The 15,490-nt window shown below is 29.5% G+C and overlaps 2 protein-coding genes across 2 annotated transcripts; one reads left to right on the top strand and one right to left on the bottom strand.

The window, feature by feature from the left end:
• Nucleotides 1-3,078: 3,078 nt before the first annotated feature.
• On the bottom strand, nucleotides 3,079-5,982 carry LOC114392289 (vesicle-associated membrane protein 724-like). The gene is made up of 5 exons (XM_028353358.1): nucleotides 5,686-5,982; nucleotides 4,770-4,911; nucleotides 4,533-4,653; nucleotides 3,661-3,723; nucleotides 3,079-3,584 (listed from the first exon to the last, which is right to left on the bottom strand). Exons 1-5 carry the CDS (start codon nucleotides 5,873-5,875, stop codon nucleotides 3,435-3,437), a joined length of 666 nt encoding a protein of 221 aa, XP_028209159.1. The 5' UTR covers nucleotides 5,876-5,982; the 3' UTR covers nucleotides 3,079-3,434.
• Nucleotides 5,983-10,199: 4,217 nt separating this feature from the next.
• LOC114391854 (probable xyloglucan galactosyltransferase GT19) lies at nucleotides 10,200-12,002 on the top strand. The gene has a single exon (XM_028352848.1). The coding sequence runs from the start codon at nucleotides 10,301-10,303 to the stop codon at nucleotides 11,606-11,608; it is 1,308 nt and encodes a 435-aa protein (XP_028208649.1). The 5' UTR covers nucleotides 10,200-10,300; the 3' UTR covers nucleotides 11,609-12,002.
• Nucleotides 12,003-15,490: the final 3,488 nt, after the last annotated feature.

Raw genomic sequence — 15,490 nt, forward strand, 5'->3', positions numbered from 1 at the left:
CAATTTTTTATTTGGAGTCAATTTTAAATTATTATTGAAAATGACAATACGCTTTAATTTTAATTTTAATAGGTGGTACGACTTTTAAGTTATAAGTTATAATATTTATTACGATTTTTTTTTTATCTTTTTTAACTGAAGGTGTAAATTTATAACTTCAATTTAATTTTTTATTTATAATTTTAAAATCGTATTTTTTTATTTTAAAGTTGTAAGTTTAATTTTTTTTTATATTTTACGACTTTAAAGTGATAACTTATTTTTTTTAGTTCTTTATTTACTTGTTTTTTATTTTCCTTTACTTTTAATTTTTTAAAAAAATTGTAAATAATTTTATTTATTTAATTATTAAATAAATATATTTAATATTATTTTTTTATTAATATTATTTAATATCTTATATATTTTTTTATATGATTTTATTTAATATCTTATATATATTTTTAATATTTTTTAATTTAAATATTTATATATTTTTTAATATTATTTTATTTAATATATTTTGTACATTTAAAATTTAGATAATTTTTTAATAATGTTATTGAATTTGATTTGTTTTGTAACAAAATATTTTAATAGTTGTTTTAAATTTTTTAAAAAAATTTAAGTATTTAAAATAAAATAAATATTCAAAAAAAATATACTAAATAACATTATGTTATTTCATTTACAAAAAAAATAAAATTTAATAATATTATTAAAAAATTATGTAAATTTTAAATATACAAAATATAATAAATGAAATAATATTGAAAAACTATATAAAATATTTTAAATAAAATAATATTAAAAATATATATAACATATCAAATAAAATCATATAAAAAATATATAGAAGATATTAAATAAAACTAATAACAAATAAAATTAAAAATATTTATTTGATAATTAAATAAATAAATAAAATTATTTTCAATTTTTTAAAAAAAATTGAAAGCAAAACAAGGAAAATAAAAATAAATAAAAAATCCTAAAACAAAAAACTTAAAAGGTAAAATAATCATCTTCAATCATAAAACAAAAAAAAAATTACAACTTCAAAATCACAAGATAAATAAAATTATATACAGATTTTGATATCGTAAATAAAAAAAATTAAATTAAAGTGATAAATTATTTTACAATTTTAGTTAAAAAAAGTAAAAGAAAAATAATAATAAATCATAATAAATATTACACCTTCTAACTTAAAAATAATAACATTTTAACTTATATTTATTTTTAATAATAATTTGAATGGATTCCAAATGAAAAATAGATAAAATATATAGCCCATTTAGTAAAAAAAAGCCTGCATGGAAAACAACATAGTAGACTAGAGATGGCGAAACTGAGATGACGTGCGAGTAGATTTGATTGTTGACAATTTGACTTTTCTTAAAGAGGAAACACCATCTTTCCCTTGGATAGTCTTTTTTCTCTTATAATATTTAAAAAGGATGATAATAATACAACGTGCATGAAGCTCAACAGGATTGATCATATATCTACGTGGTTTTTATTTACTTTTATCCCAAACGTATCCGCAAAGAATGGGACAGATTTTCTGTTTGTCTTCTATATGGATTGGTACGTGTTTGGCTTTCGTGACTTGCCATGTCCCTTTGCACATCATTCAAGCTTCAAGCTTCAAGCTTCGCTTTTCTCTTCTCCTTCATTTTATTGTTTCAGGAAAGTTCTCCTCACGCGGCGAGGCTAAAATGTGTAATATAATGAAGTTTCTTAAAAATAATTATTGGAAAAGAGGAGAAGAAAATAAATAGATGAAATAAGAGTCCCATGGAAACTTCTCCCAAAGCTAGTATTTTTTTTTTTTATCATACCATACACCAAAGCTAGTGTTATAATAATAGCTAGTATTAAAATGTGATTAAGATGCAATTTAGAGAAACTTGTCACCAAATACTTTCGGGAGAAGGAAATAAATAGATAAAAATAACAATTTTTTCATAAATTAAAATCAATTTATTTATCTCATTCTTTTTGAACTTTTCTCATCTAAATTTTCTAAAAACTAAAATGCATGACTTGATTTTAATCTATGTAAAAAGTTAGATTCATTTTTTTTTCTATATATATTTGTTAAAAACTTTGCCTGAACAAAAACAATTTCAATGTTTCATACGTATAAAGTATTTTTTTTTAACAAATGTGACCTTAAATAAGCTCAATTAAAGCCCAGTAAAAAAACTCAGTATTCGGCCTTTTTTTTAACACGTGGACCTTTTTGTTTACCATTTCCTTCTATTTAACTTGACTTAATAGTTAATACTTACTCCACTGGTGGTGGTATCTAATGTTAACAACAAAAGTTCCTTAACTCACATTTTAAGATGATATTATAACATATCCAAGATTAATTTAAACTATCACTCACCATCACCATGTTATTTATGCATCAAGCTCAAAAAGTGATAGGCATCCGGAAATGTATTGAAAAAAAATTCAAATCCCACATCGATTAAAGATAAAGCCAAGTTAAAGTATATAAATAAAGGACAACTTTGGCCTCTCATTTAACTTTTGGGATTGAATTTTAAGATTCTAAGACATATGCATTATTTAATGAGATTCTCCCTAAAATACCCTTCATTAAATAAGGCCAAAGATTTTTTTTTATACTTGATATCAAATTTTAATGAATGATAGTTTAGAAAAAGTGTTTAGTTTTAAATTAAAAATGACACAACTCAATAAAATTAATTAATTTTCTTAATAAGTTGTGAAGTGTGTCTTGTTTAGCTTATAATCTAGATCAACGTAGTACAATTTTGTTAGTTAAGGAGCCTGAATTGGTCTTTTTTTCACCTTGTAGTTTATGGTATGGACTGAACGAATTCAGTTTTATATACCTGTGGCAAACAGAAAGGTAAAGGTTTAATATTGTAGTTTGAAGTTTGAACCCCTTCAAAGGAGATCTTCTGAAACATTCGAGTTTAGACACACAATACACAAATCTTGTAGGCAGTAGGCTTGACAATGTCATTATTTATTTGTTGCTTTGGCTTGGTAAGCTGTGCATCCACAAATTAACAACAAATTTTTTAGAATTTTCATACATGGATACTGTAAAGAGAGGAAAAAAATCCACCTTGGGGGGATCAAGTCAATTGTTTAAACGAGAGGCCAAGTTAATAACATTTTTCTATATTTAAATTAAGGAAGAAAAGAGGAGCAAATTGCAACTGTATTGTTTGACAAGACCAAACAGTCCAGCATATGATACACATTACAGATACACCCGATCTCCTCTCTCTAAGAATTTCCAAGAATATCGTATATCATTATCAACCAACAAAGAAGGTAGGAAACTTTTTCTCCTGTTGCCAAACTCCCCCTTCTAAGCAGATTCTTGCTAAAACTTTTAAGAAATTGCTCTTTATATATCATATATCATTTAAATACCTATCCATAAACTTACCTTTCATTTGTTGCTAGTTTGCGCAGTTGAATCCATGGCAAACAGAAAGCCAGATAACCAGGACCAAAAGCAACAAAATTCCAAGAACAACCAATTTAATTTTCATGTTCTGATACCACATCTTCCGACGGACATGAGTTCCTTGCTTTTTGAATTCCTGGGCCTGAAAATTTGGAAATCCTTTAGCCCTAGAAAACATAAGATTCCAAATGATAGTTGTCAAACTTTATTCAACTTACTTGCGAGTGCAAGGTCTCTGTCTTGTCTGCAAGAATAGTTAGATTTTCTCCTCTATCAATGGCCTGAAAGTACGTACAGCAAAACCAAAGTTGGCAATGTATTACACTGTCAGACTGCCTTGTTTAAAATTTTGCAATCAATGCATCAAGCTAAGGCAACTCATTAGAGTGATGTTAATGCAAACATGACAATATATGGAAAATGCCTACAGTGATAAAGAATTGAACAGGTTATGATTTAGTCACTGAAAATCTTAAAGGTGAAATGTAAATTTAAGTAATGTCAAACTGTAATTCATAGTCGTCACTGACAATAGTTACAGGGAGGAAAAGGGGCAAGTATAAAAGCATATTGCTTGTCCAGATATTTCTATTGTGCTCTAAAATTTCAACTCGAGAAATTTTCTGAAAGAATTATGAGGAGGCAGACAGAACCTAGGTGATTTTTTCTTATGTCCTAACCACTCCCCAAAAGTTGCAACAAAGCAATCAAATGACTAATATAGCAATCCTCAAAACCATATTTCTCCCCCTCCAGCGATCATTCAATAAGAAGGGCAATGTAATTAACAATGGATTAAAGGTTAGACCAGGATGCATAAGATAACAGCGCAGGGAAATGACTGAAACCGAAACTAAGACATCCTGGTGCTAGAGGCTACTTGCTTTGTGAAAGTATGAAAGAGGATAATTGTAAGCAATGTTCCCCTTGCATATGCGAACTTATTGTTGCACCAAAACTCTCCCTCAACCTATGACCAACCAGTCACCAAGGCAGAACTTTACTGTTGTGTCAAGGCTTTCTCCCTAAGGGAAATGACTGAAAATATCTGGAATAAAAAACCATGTCTTCCTCTAAAACATGAACATACCTTATCAATGTTCTCTAACATAATACTTTTAACTTCTGAAACTTGAGCCTTCACTTTTATTAGCTTTTCAATCTCTTCAGCATGGTCTATGATATACTTCATGTGCTCTTTCATAACTGGTCTGCAAATGTGCAACTGCATTATTTACCTTTTTTTATACGAGTTTTTTCTATTCAAGCACTGAATTATCAGTGAACATCATGAATGACTTGGAAAGAAATAACTCAAGAAGCATACCCGAACTCCTTGTTGAGACTTTTGGCAACAGCTGTGTCTGCCTTTCCACCACCATATCTTTTCTTAAAGTCCGCTTTGACACGTTCGAGGAAAGCAATAGAGATTTGTTTGCTAACAGATTCCTTGGCAACAACACAGTAAGCTGCAATTCACATTAATCCCAGATGTAAAACATTAAGACGACGAAAATCCACATCAGAGTGCAACTCAATGTTTCAGTAAGCCTGAGTGTAACTACAAAGACGCAGCAGAACAGAACAGAACAGATATAGAGAGTCTCAAAATCAGCGATGCAATGAAGTGATGAACACTCCTATTTTTTTTCTTTTTATCCAAACCCGCAACCCAATAAACCAGTTCAAATTACAAGGAAATACATAAAAACAGGAATAGTGACCTCATAATTTTTTTTCCCTTGAAAATTAGAAGTCCAAATGTCGGGTCAGGTTACAATTGGAAGTCGAACATATCAAAGATTGCATGGTTGGTTAAAGTTTAACTAATAAAGAGTTAGGCTCAGGGATTTGGAACTGATAGCTGTTGTTTCATCCGTCATGGCCATGCAAAAAACCAATGCGTTTCTATGGCAACCTAAGTCCAACCCAAGAAACATTCACAAGATGTTTGTCCCAAAGTAAAGACTTGTTCACTAATTCTCATCAATAAAACTTAATTGAACCTGGAGAACCCAAATTCCGTTTCCCACCACTCATTTGTTCATGTCAACATCGAAATGGAAAAATAACAAAGCTTTGGAAGTAAACCCAAAGAGTAAAGAAAACCCACTACGGAAAACCAATTGAAAAGCCCAAAAAAAGAAAAGAAATATTAGTGGCAATTAGATGTGACAGAGTAGATCCAGCACTTAAACTGGGGAAGATGCAGCAAAAGAGAAAAAGCAAGAGATCGGCAATACCGTAACCATCTTCGACGAGAAAATTGAAGGTGTGGTGGTCGCAATTGTAGGTGAACTTGTTATTGGAAGAGGGAAGTTTCTCAAGACACTGAGCTGCAATTGCAGGGAAATTACCAGTGAACTCGGTGTACTCGGCTAACACCATCGTCCCCCGAGCCACGAAGCCATATATAAACGATTCCTGACTCATTGCTCTCTCTGCAACTCGCAACTCGCAACTTCAAGGCCGCGTTTGGTTTCTTCCTTTTCTTCGTTTGAAAGTAAGAAATCAATTAATTTCCCCTTTACCAGAATAGTACTTTATTAATTGTTTGAGGATACAACAACGTCTGTCTGATAGGCGTTTCTCATCCGAAAATATAAAGTAAGTATTAAAAAATTGCGTTACGTCCATTTTCACTAATATTATTTTTTGAGATGGAATTATTGACTGTGTTTCAAAACAGACTATTCAAGTTTTTTTATCAAATGTATAATTAAGTAAAAGTAGCAGGGAACTGAGGGATGGTTTGGTGTTTGCTTTATTACTTATCCCCCGGTTTTGTTGATTTGATTGGATTTGTTCCTTACTTAAGCACACTGCCTCTTAATATTGGATTTCAATCCTGTCATAAGACTTTAATCACATCATTTAAAAAAAACTATATTAATCTTTTTATTGTCTTGTAAAAATTTAGTTCCTTTATAGTTAAAGAATAATTATAGAAGATCATACTCCTTGATCATGACATGTATGCATTTTTAAGACACTAGTATACTGCTATCTCCTCTGTTTAGAAGGTGTTATTTTCTTTGCGATCCCAAACAAAGCACTTGAATTGATTTTGAAAAATGTTGAAATTTTTTATTTTGATTTTAAATAGATTACTACTTTGTGAAAAAATATATTAAAAAAAATCAAGTAATTTGAAATAATACCTACAAATTTCAATTAGAATAACATTTATAGGATAGAATTTGAGTAACAGCAAACAAAAATATCTGATACAATAAATAAAGTAAAATATTGACGGTTAAAATAATAAAGAAAAAAAAGGACAAAAACATCTTATTACGATAAATCTATCAACAGTATCTTAAAAAATAAATTTTAAAAATAACACTTTATCAACATAAATCACTCAATAGTGACTTTAAGGTCATAATTAAAAACTACCTATAAAAGAATCTTACAGAGATAATAATGTATCTTATTCTTCAATAATGTAATCAATGTAATACTATTCTCTTCTCTCTTTTTTTTTTTTTCTGTATACAGAATGTAATACTACTTTTGGGACATATTAATAAGCTTCTTTTCTCTTAATTGGAAGAAAAGTGAGTGTTCTTGTATACTTCATGTTCCCTTATTGTGTTACGTTTTCTTTGGATAGTACAATAAAATTACACAATGTACTGTGTAAAGGTGATTTCATTAAAATTGAAAGCCAAAATTCTTTCCAGCTGTGAGAATTGGTTAACGCAATTGGGAGCCAAATTTTTTCAATTCTCACTCGACTAAAATTTCTGGTGGCTTTTATTTATGATTGTCTAAATATTTCCAGGACCACCTGTAGAGAACAAAAAAAAAAAAAACTTTCCATCATATTTAACATAGCACCTGGCCTCCTCTTAGAACGTGTAAATCTTCAATTCGTGGAAGTTCTTTATCTGCAGCATTTTTCACCAAGGCTTGTTGACAGAATGATGAACTCGTCTTCTTCTTCTTCTTTTTTTCAATTACACAAACTCTATGAAAATTTATAAAATTATACAAACTTTCTTACATTTTTTTATCCGGATAAATTAAACAAGACATCAAAAAGTTTAAAACATTCACACATCCTATTCAACACTAATTAAGCTAAACCCTCATTGGTAATTTTTTAACATTTAGATTAACCTTCCTTCATAAGAGTCTAATATAATGTTTTTCAAAAAAATATAAAGGAGTTGATATAGCGTATAAAAGGACGTGAGTATATGTTTTTAAATAATTGAGGTGAGATTAGTACAGGAGTAGATAAATACATAAGGTGTTTGTGTAATTTTTTTTTACAAAACGTAATTACTAATATTATTATTGTAGGACTTTTGTTGTGCATTAAATTTGGAGATGGATATCATTTATGTCAGTGATCAACTTGCTTTAGACAGTTCATAAAAAATGTTGATTATGTATGTGATGAGATTATGTTTTGTTTTTCATTCATGGCAGTGACTTTTTTTTTTTTGGGTGTATTGTATTTATGGCAGCGATTATATGATATGAATGTGCCCCCTCCCACTTGTAAGCTGTAACATGTATTTGGACGTGTTCATGTTTCCCAAATTTATCTTTAGAAGGCACAAATGAAATTGTATAGAAAATAATGATTATTTGGTTGTTGTTTCTAAAAATTAAGTTTGACATTAAAAAAACTAGATTATAAATTATTGTAATGAAATATAAATTGCGTATTAAAAATTAAATTAAAGTAAATATTTGATTTTCTACACCTTTCATTTAATTCAATTTAATTAATTATTATTTAAATTATTCAAAATATTGTTTATATACTTCAAATGTTATAAAATGAACAAATATATTTTTATTTACAATATAATTCTAAATGAAAATATTTTTATGTACATGTTACAGAATTTGTGTTGTTCGTTTTTCTAATTGAGTTTTAACTATTATCAAATCATTATATCTATGAAAATAAAAAATATATTACATAATTATTTCATTAGATGAAATACTATATTGACATGTACTTTGATATTATTTCACCATGAAATTAGCTAAAATTGTTGGAAGCGTCTTTTGAGAAAAATATTATTTAAATTTATTTGGCATATTAGACACATTTTTACTGATTTGGTTTTTGTAATCATCTTCTATAAAATTAGAATTAATTGAATAAATTAATTCTTTTTCAACAAGTAGTACATAGTGCCCGTAAAATCAATAAGTACTTAGACAAATTATAGGTAGTTTTTTTTTTAAAAAAAATTACAATTATAATCATAAACAACATCGTCAATTTATATGAATTATTTTAATTTTTTCTTACAAAATTGAAAATATTTGCAAACATGTATCGCTTCACAACTAAACAGATATCTTGTGTAATGGCATGAGTCAATCATTAACTCTTTTTAATAATAACATTTTGATATAATAATTTATTTTTATATTATAAATCAAAATACATAATTTAGAAATAGGCCTTATTTTTTTATTATTTTAATTATATTTTGTTAATATTTTATTTTTATGTACATCTCACATATTATTATTGCTACTAATAAAAAAGATATGTATCGAGACCATTTCAAATTATTTTCATTTTATGTTTACTTATATATTTAATTTTCTTATTTGGTTACCATTTTCAATCTACTGTTCCTTTTATCTCTATCTCTTTTTTAAATATAATTATTTTTAAAATTATCAATAATTAAAAATATCTTTACATTATATCTTAAATTATTTATTAAAAATACAAAATATAATTTATAAAATTATTTAATAAAATTTAATTATGATATAATTTGTATATTAATTTTTTTTACTTATCATAAATTTTATTTCTATCAAAACAAACATTTGTCTTGAATAATGTCTTTTTAGTTATATAAAAAAATATATACAAGAGTTACAACACCAACCAAAATGACTAATATTTTTTAAATACTCGTCATTTTCGTGGTAATCATATAAAATTTTTGACTTTTTTTCTCCAAAGGTCTATTTAATTAAATGGGTCCCACTTTTGTAAAATGATCATTTTCTCACTTACCTTTTAGATCCTTCGATTTTCATAGGGCTTCATAAGGAGGCCTCATTTTCTCTATTTCTTATGTAGTGTTTTACACACTTGTGTGTGTGTGTTTGTTTATATATATGAGTTGTATTGTGAGTTTGAAAATGTTTGTCTTTTAGTTTGATTGTGTGTGCAAAAATTATTTTTAGCTTTGACTACTCGTGGAATGGATAGTTCTATTAATTTATTTTCTTTAGAGCTTAAGAAATCATTTTTTTATTCTTAAGAAATCTTTACAACATAATATTTATATAAGAACATCTTTAATAAAAAATTTTAATTGAGTTTTTGCTCAAGTGTTTTTCACACTAGAAATTGAGTTTTAGAGGAAGAACTCTAAAAAAACTCATATTTTTAAAAATAATAATCCTTAGTTATTTTTTTTACAACTAAAATCCAAGAATTTAAATTAGATTTTATCATTAAAACAAAAAAATACAAAAATTCTATCATTTTATGTAATATTATAGGACCTAAAAAAATGATTCAAGAATCCAAAATGAATTCTTTCATTAAAAATACTCTTAAAAAAAAAACTCAAAACTCATTTGTTCCCATCATAAATTTTGTTAAACAACCCATCTTAAAGATAAGCAATACATATATATAAAATATCATATTAGAGATACTCTTATGAATATTATGTTTGAGCATACTAATTAGGTCAACACTTTATTGTCACACATCAATATCTCTATACTAGGTATTATTATGATAAACATGGCGGTCAAAGTGAAAGATATATAAAGTATGCTGGCTATTGATACCGATCCCCTTTTCATGTTTGTCCAGTGTGAGGCGAGAAGCTTGAAAGTCCGATCCCCATGTCGAAATTCCATGTGATGTTATTAGTGTTAGTGGCGTTGTTATGGAATTCAGGCGCATCAGAAGCAGAGGAATGCGAGAAGCGATGGATCCACATAAGAAAGCTCCCTTCAAGTTTGAACCTGGATCTGCTCGCTAACTGTTCGGAATACCCAATGTTGGACGACCTGTGTCCCTTCCTAGCAAACCACGGTCTGGGACAAAAAACCCACAACCACTCCCACAGTTGGTACCGAACCGACCCTTCCATGCTCGAACTCATCTTCCACCGTCGGATGTTGGAGTACCCATGCCTCACGCAAGATCCGCTCCAGGCTAACGCCATCTACCTCCCTTACTACGCCGCTCTCGACTCCTTACGCTATCTCTACGGCCCTGAATACAACTCCAGCGCCAAACACGGCCTCAGCCTCTTCCACTTTCTCCAATCCGACAACCCCCAAATCTGGAACCGCCACATGGGCCACGACCACTTCCTCGTCATGGCTCGTCCCGCTTGGGACTTCTCCCAGCCTCTCTTCAACGACCCTCCCGTTTGGGGCACTTCCTTTCTCGAGTTGCCTCAATTCTTCAACCTCACCGCCCTCACGCTCGAGTCCCGCGCGTGGCCCTGGCAGGAACACGCCGTTCCCTACCCGACCTCCTTCCACCCTCCCAACCTCGGACTCTTCGAATCCTGGCTCAACCGCGTCCGCCGCTCCAAGCGTTCCGTCTTAGCCATCTTCGCCGGCGGAGGCGGCGTCTCCGCCACGCCCAACATCCGCCGCAGCATAAGGAGCGAGTGCGAGAACGCTACTACCTCCTCGGATTCCTCCTACGACACGCTGTGCGAGATTGTGGATTGCTCCAACGGGATTTGCGAGCACGACCCTATTCGGTTCATGCGGCCAATGCTTTCGGCCAGTTTCTGCTTGCAGCCTCCAGGGGATACGCCCACACGCCGCTCCACGTTTGACGCCATACTCGCGGGGTGTATACCGGTTTTCTTTGAGGAACTTTCGGCGAAGGCTCAGTATGGGTGGCATTTGCCGGAGTCGGAGTTTGAGGAATTCTCCGTGTTTATACCGAAGGAGGAGGTGGTGTTCAGAGGGATGAGGATTTTGGATGTGTTGCAACGAATACCGAGAACTAGGGTTAGGAGAATGAGGGAGAAGGTTTTGGAGTTGATACCGAGTGTCTTGTACAGGAAGCATAATAGTTCCCCGGGTCTCAAAACTAAGAAGGATGCTGTTGATTTAGCCATTGATGGTACATTGGATAAGATTCGATCCAGGCTTCGGGATCTTCATCTTGATTTTGTTATGTAATCATAGTTTATTTATTTTTTGGTTTCTTTCCTTAATCGTTTTGCTCCCTTTATTCTAAGTTCATAATTAGACGTTTAAAGTAGTATCTTTTTTTTTTTTTTGGTTAATAATCTATGAAACTTCACACGAAAGCACCAAATTGTGACAGCGTATCTATAAATTATTTCTGTCACCGGCATTTTGTTGTCTTTGAAATTTTGTGTTTGAAGTTATGAATAGGGAAATGTTAGACTAGTGATAAGGAATAGGTGTATCCAATCTTGTCAAGTAGCTTCTCTGGATCAGCTTCAATTGATGATCCGCAAGGCCTTTTTTTCGATTCTGTATTTGTACATTATATATATTGTAGTATGATGATTCTCGGGAATTTAATTGTTAATCCAGTTTATTATTATGATCATTTGAATTCTGAAGAGAAATCTCTTATTAGAAAGTTGAGAGGAAGATTAGGCATGCTCTTTGGGTTTCATGTTATCTTTCTTTGCTGTGTTTTAGAAGTGAACGTTAGCCTTGAGAATTAATGAAATACAAATTCAGTTTTGGAAGTTGCCATTAAGGCACTTGTTTACAAATCAATAGTTGTATTTTGGAACTGAAACATTTGGTGTAGTCTTCTATTATGTTCTATTGTTATGCTGCATTGTTTCTGTTGCAATGAAATCTATTTTCAGAGTCTGAGGTGCTGATTGCTGACATTGAACCCTTTCTTTTATTCAACTACGATTGTGTTTAACTATTGTCTGCAAAATGGCAAGGTTGCATTTCATGTTTAGAGAACAAGAATATTCGTAAATTGCTTTTTTCATCATAATTCCTTTTCTTTTGGTCTACAAGTTACAATTCATAAACTCTGTTTAGGGCCCCTGTTCTGAGCGCTTTTCACTCCACATCAACGCCTCATTCTGTCTGAGGATTTTGGTCCAGAACGAATCCATCACGATAAAAGCACAGTGCATGAAGATTACTTTTAAACACTTGTGGTAGACTATTGGTAAATAAATCGATTTTAATCGATTAACCTCGTCTTTTGATGAATTTACCTGCTCAGGCGCAGCTCCAGGTGCAGCCTTTTTGTGGTCCATTAAGATGCATGAAGGCAATTTACTGTTGTCAGGCTCTGAACTCTGAAGGCAATTATAGCAGCAGCCTTGTTTAATCAATGGTGTTAAGATTTAACTAATTTTTAATTTTGAAAATTTGGGTGTATCTTAGAATTATTGTTGTATTCTTGCTAATTTTACACATTGTGTGTAATTGGTGGATCATCATACAGCAATGGTAGAGCAGGAGGAATCACATGGATTTTGGAAGAGGAGAATTGCAGCAGACATGGGTTCAATGCCGTAAGTCATCTCATGGTGTTATTACACTGTTGCCAGGTTCTCCTAAAGTAGTTCAGTGTTCTCATATGACTATGATGACAGAGATCAGTAATACTTGGATTATTAAAACTGTGATCAGTAAATTCTATATGGGATTAAAATCTTGGACTACTTGGATAAGATTTTCTACATAGATCAGTAAATAACAGAAACTAACTCAAGGAAAAAAATAAAAACACTCGTTCTCTCCAACATTAGTACCTAGTCTTAAAACACTCAAGATTGGGGGAATTTACCGTCAACCAATTTATTTTTATAAAATAAGTAATTTTTTTTTATGTTTATCTAAAATGTTTTGCTTAAAAAAATCATTTTTTACTTATTTTAAGAAATAAATTTTTTCTGCTTGTTAAATTATTTTTTTAGTACTGATTTTAAAATTATTTTTATTAAATTTAAACAAACTGATCATGTATCTATCTAATCAATTGGGTATATTATTTTTCTAATCAAAGGCCAATAATTTTTCATCTTTTCTTTTTTTTCTTTTTTTCCACTTTGTCCCTCTGTCTCCATCTTCCCCAGTAGCAATCAGTCAACCATGCCCCGAAACACCTCCGAAACCACCACAACGGCGACATGGAAAGAAGCCAACTTGGGCGATAACAACGGCAACGGCGAAACCACCGCAACGGCAACCATGGACTCATCATTCATGAATATTTTCTATCTACCTTGATAGACTTATGCTATAAATTTGGAAGTTTGTATAAGATTTAAAAAATGTTTCTCCTTGAATGGGACATGGAAGTTTGTATAAGATTTATTATAAAGCAGAAAAGATATGTTCCTGCAAAAAATAATAATCAGTTTAAATAAACTCATAAAAATTTGTTTATTTTATTAGAAAAAAGTATTTTTGTTTTCAAAAATAAACTTAAACAAACAAGCCCATTATTTTAGCATAGTATTTTTCCATTTTTCTACCAAGAACTTTGTCAAAACCTCGGCGTACTAAAAATCTCAGCATACCTAATGTATTGAGTTTTTCCTTAATTTTGAGGGTTAAAATAAGTAGCAATTTTAAGGAAAAGAATTTTAGTTTGTTTTTTTTTTGTAAGTTACATTTTTTTAAAATAACCATTCACTTAATTTTCTAGAACGCGTCACAACTTTCTTGTGATATATAATATACGTAGGAGGATATCTTTCAACCCAAAATGCAAGTCTGAGTTCTGAAATTAAAGTAGTTAATAATCTAAATCAACCCAAAATGCAAGTCTGAGTTCTGAAATTAAAGTAGTTAATAATCTAAATCGTAAAACTCCAAAGCAGCATTTAATTAAGCTGTGTTTTGTTGTGTGTTTGTGTTGCACAGTTTAGGTTATGAAATGTAGTATCGAATTTTGCGGGTTTAACCGCCTCGCAAGTCCTGACCATTAGGTGTTAAAAAAAAAAGAAAGAGTAAAGGTTAAATTAGTTATTTGTTACTTATAATTTTAGGATTCGGACATTTAGTTTATAGATTGGAAGTAATATTTTAGTTTATATAATTTAAAATATAAAGTATAAGAATTAAAAAAATCACTTTCAAATCATAAAATTAAAAAGAATTACTTTCAGATACTAAAATAGAATTAAAATAAAAATTATAAAAATTAAAAAATATAAATAATGAAATTATAGGACCAAATCAATAATTAAATCAAAATTAAAATAACAACAAAATACAGCATCTCTAAAAAAATATCAGCATGATTAAGGCATGAGAAAAGTTTCAAATAGGAAGAATAAAATCGTTGGACAAGTCACTTCTAACTGGATAGTTGATCTGTAAAATAAAAAAAAATTTATCCTTATTGAAAAAGTTAGAACTCGGAATACATTTGTGCAATTTAAATATTTAAGTGAGACGTTAACAAAAATTTATTGAAAAATATAATATTTTCTTATTTTTCTTGAGTTTGAGTATTTTAAAACAAATCAAAATATTTAAAGTAACAAATAATAAGCGACAGAAATAATAGTTAAAAAAATTTAATTTTATAATATTGTCGCTTTATTTCTTTTATTGTCAATTAATTAGAAATACTTTTAAACGTTTCTTTTAAAATAACTATTATAAAAATAAATATTTTAATTATATAAAAATCTATAATTAAATGTTAATATAATTTTCAATGCCTTAAAAATAACGTGTCATTTAATAGCATTGACACATTTCTTATTATACATTTAAATATTTTTTAATTATTACTCTCTTTATTTCTCATTTTATAATATATATATATAATTTAAAATTTTGGCACAAAAATTAAAAAATAAAATTAATTTATTAAATTTCAAAAAATATTAGATAACTTTATAATATACCATTTTATCTTTTAATTAATGATATTACTTTTCTTATATATTATTTTTATTAATTATTGATTAATGATAATTTTTTAAAATATATTTAATGTAATAAAATAACATATATTTTATAATAATTTTTTCTCTAAAATGTATATGAAAAGTAATTTTAATTGTTATCTTTAAATAATACTCATATAATTAA

Source organism: Glycine soja, chromosome 17 (assembly GCF_004193775.1).
Source record: "Glycine soja cultivar W05 chromosome 17, ASM419377v2, whole genome shotgun sequence".
Taxonomy (NCBI): domain Eukaryota; kingdom Viridiplantae; phylum Streptophyta; class Magnoliopsida; order Fabales; family Fabaceae; genus Glycine; species Glycine soja.

Coding starts and splice junctions, on each gene's coding strand:
- LOC114392289 (XM_028353358.1), bottom strand. CDS start 5,875: ATGAGTCAGGAATCGTTTATATATGGCTTCGTGGCTCGGGGGACGATG. Junction 4,912..5,685: donor TCTCGTCGAAGATGGTTACG/GTATTGCCGATC, acceptor TGTGAATTGCAG/CTTACTGTGTTGTTGCCAAG. Junction 4,654..4,769: donor AGTCTCAACAAGGAGTTCGG/GTATGCTTCTTG, acceptor GCACATTTGCAG/ACCAGTTATGAAAGAGCACA.
- LOC114391854 (XM_028352848.1), top strand. CDS start 10,301: ATGTCGAAATTCCATGTGATGTTATTAGTGTTAGTGGCGTTGTTATGG.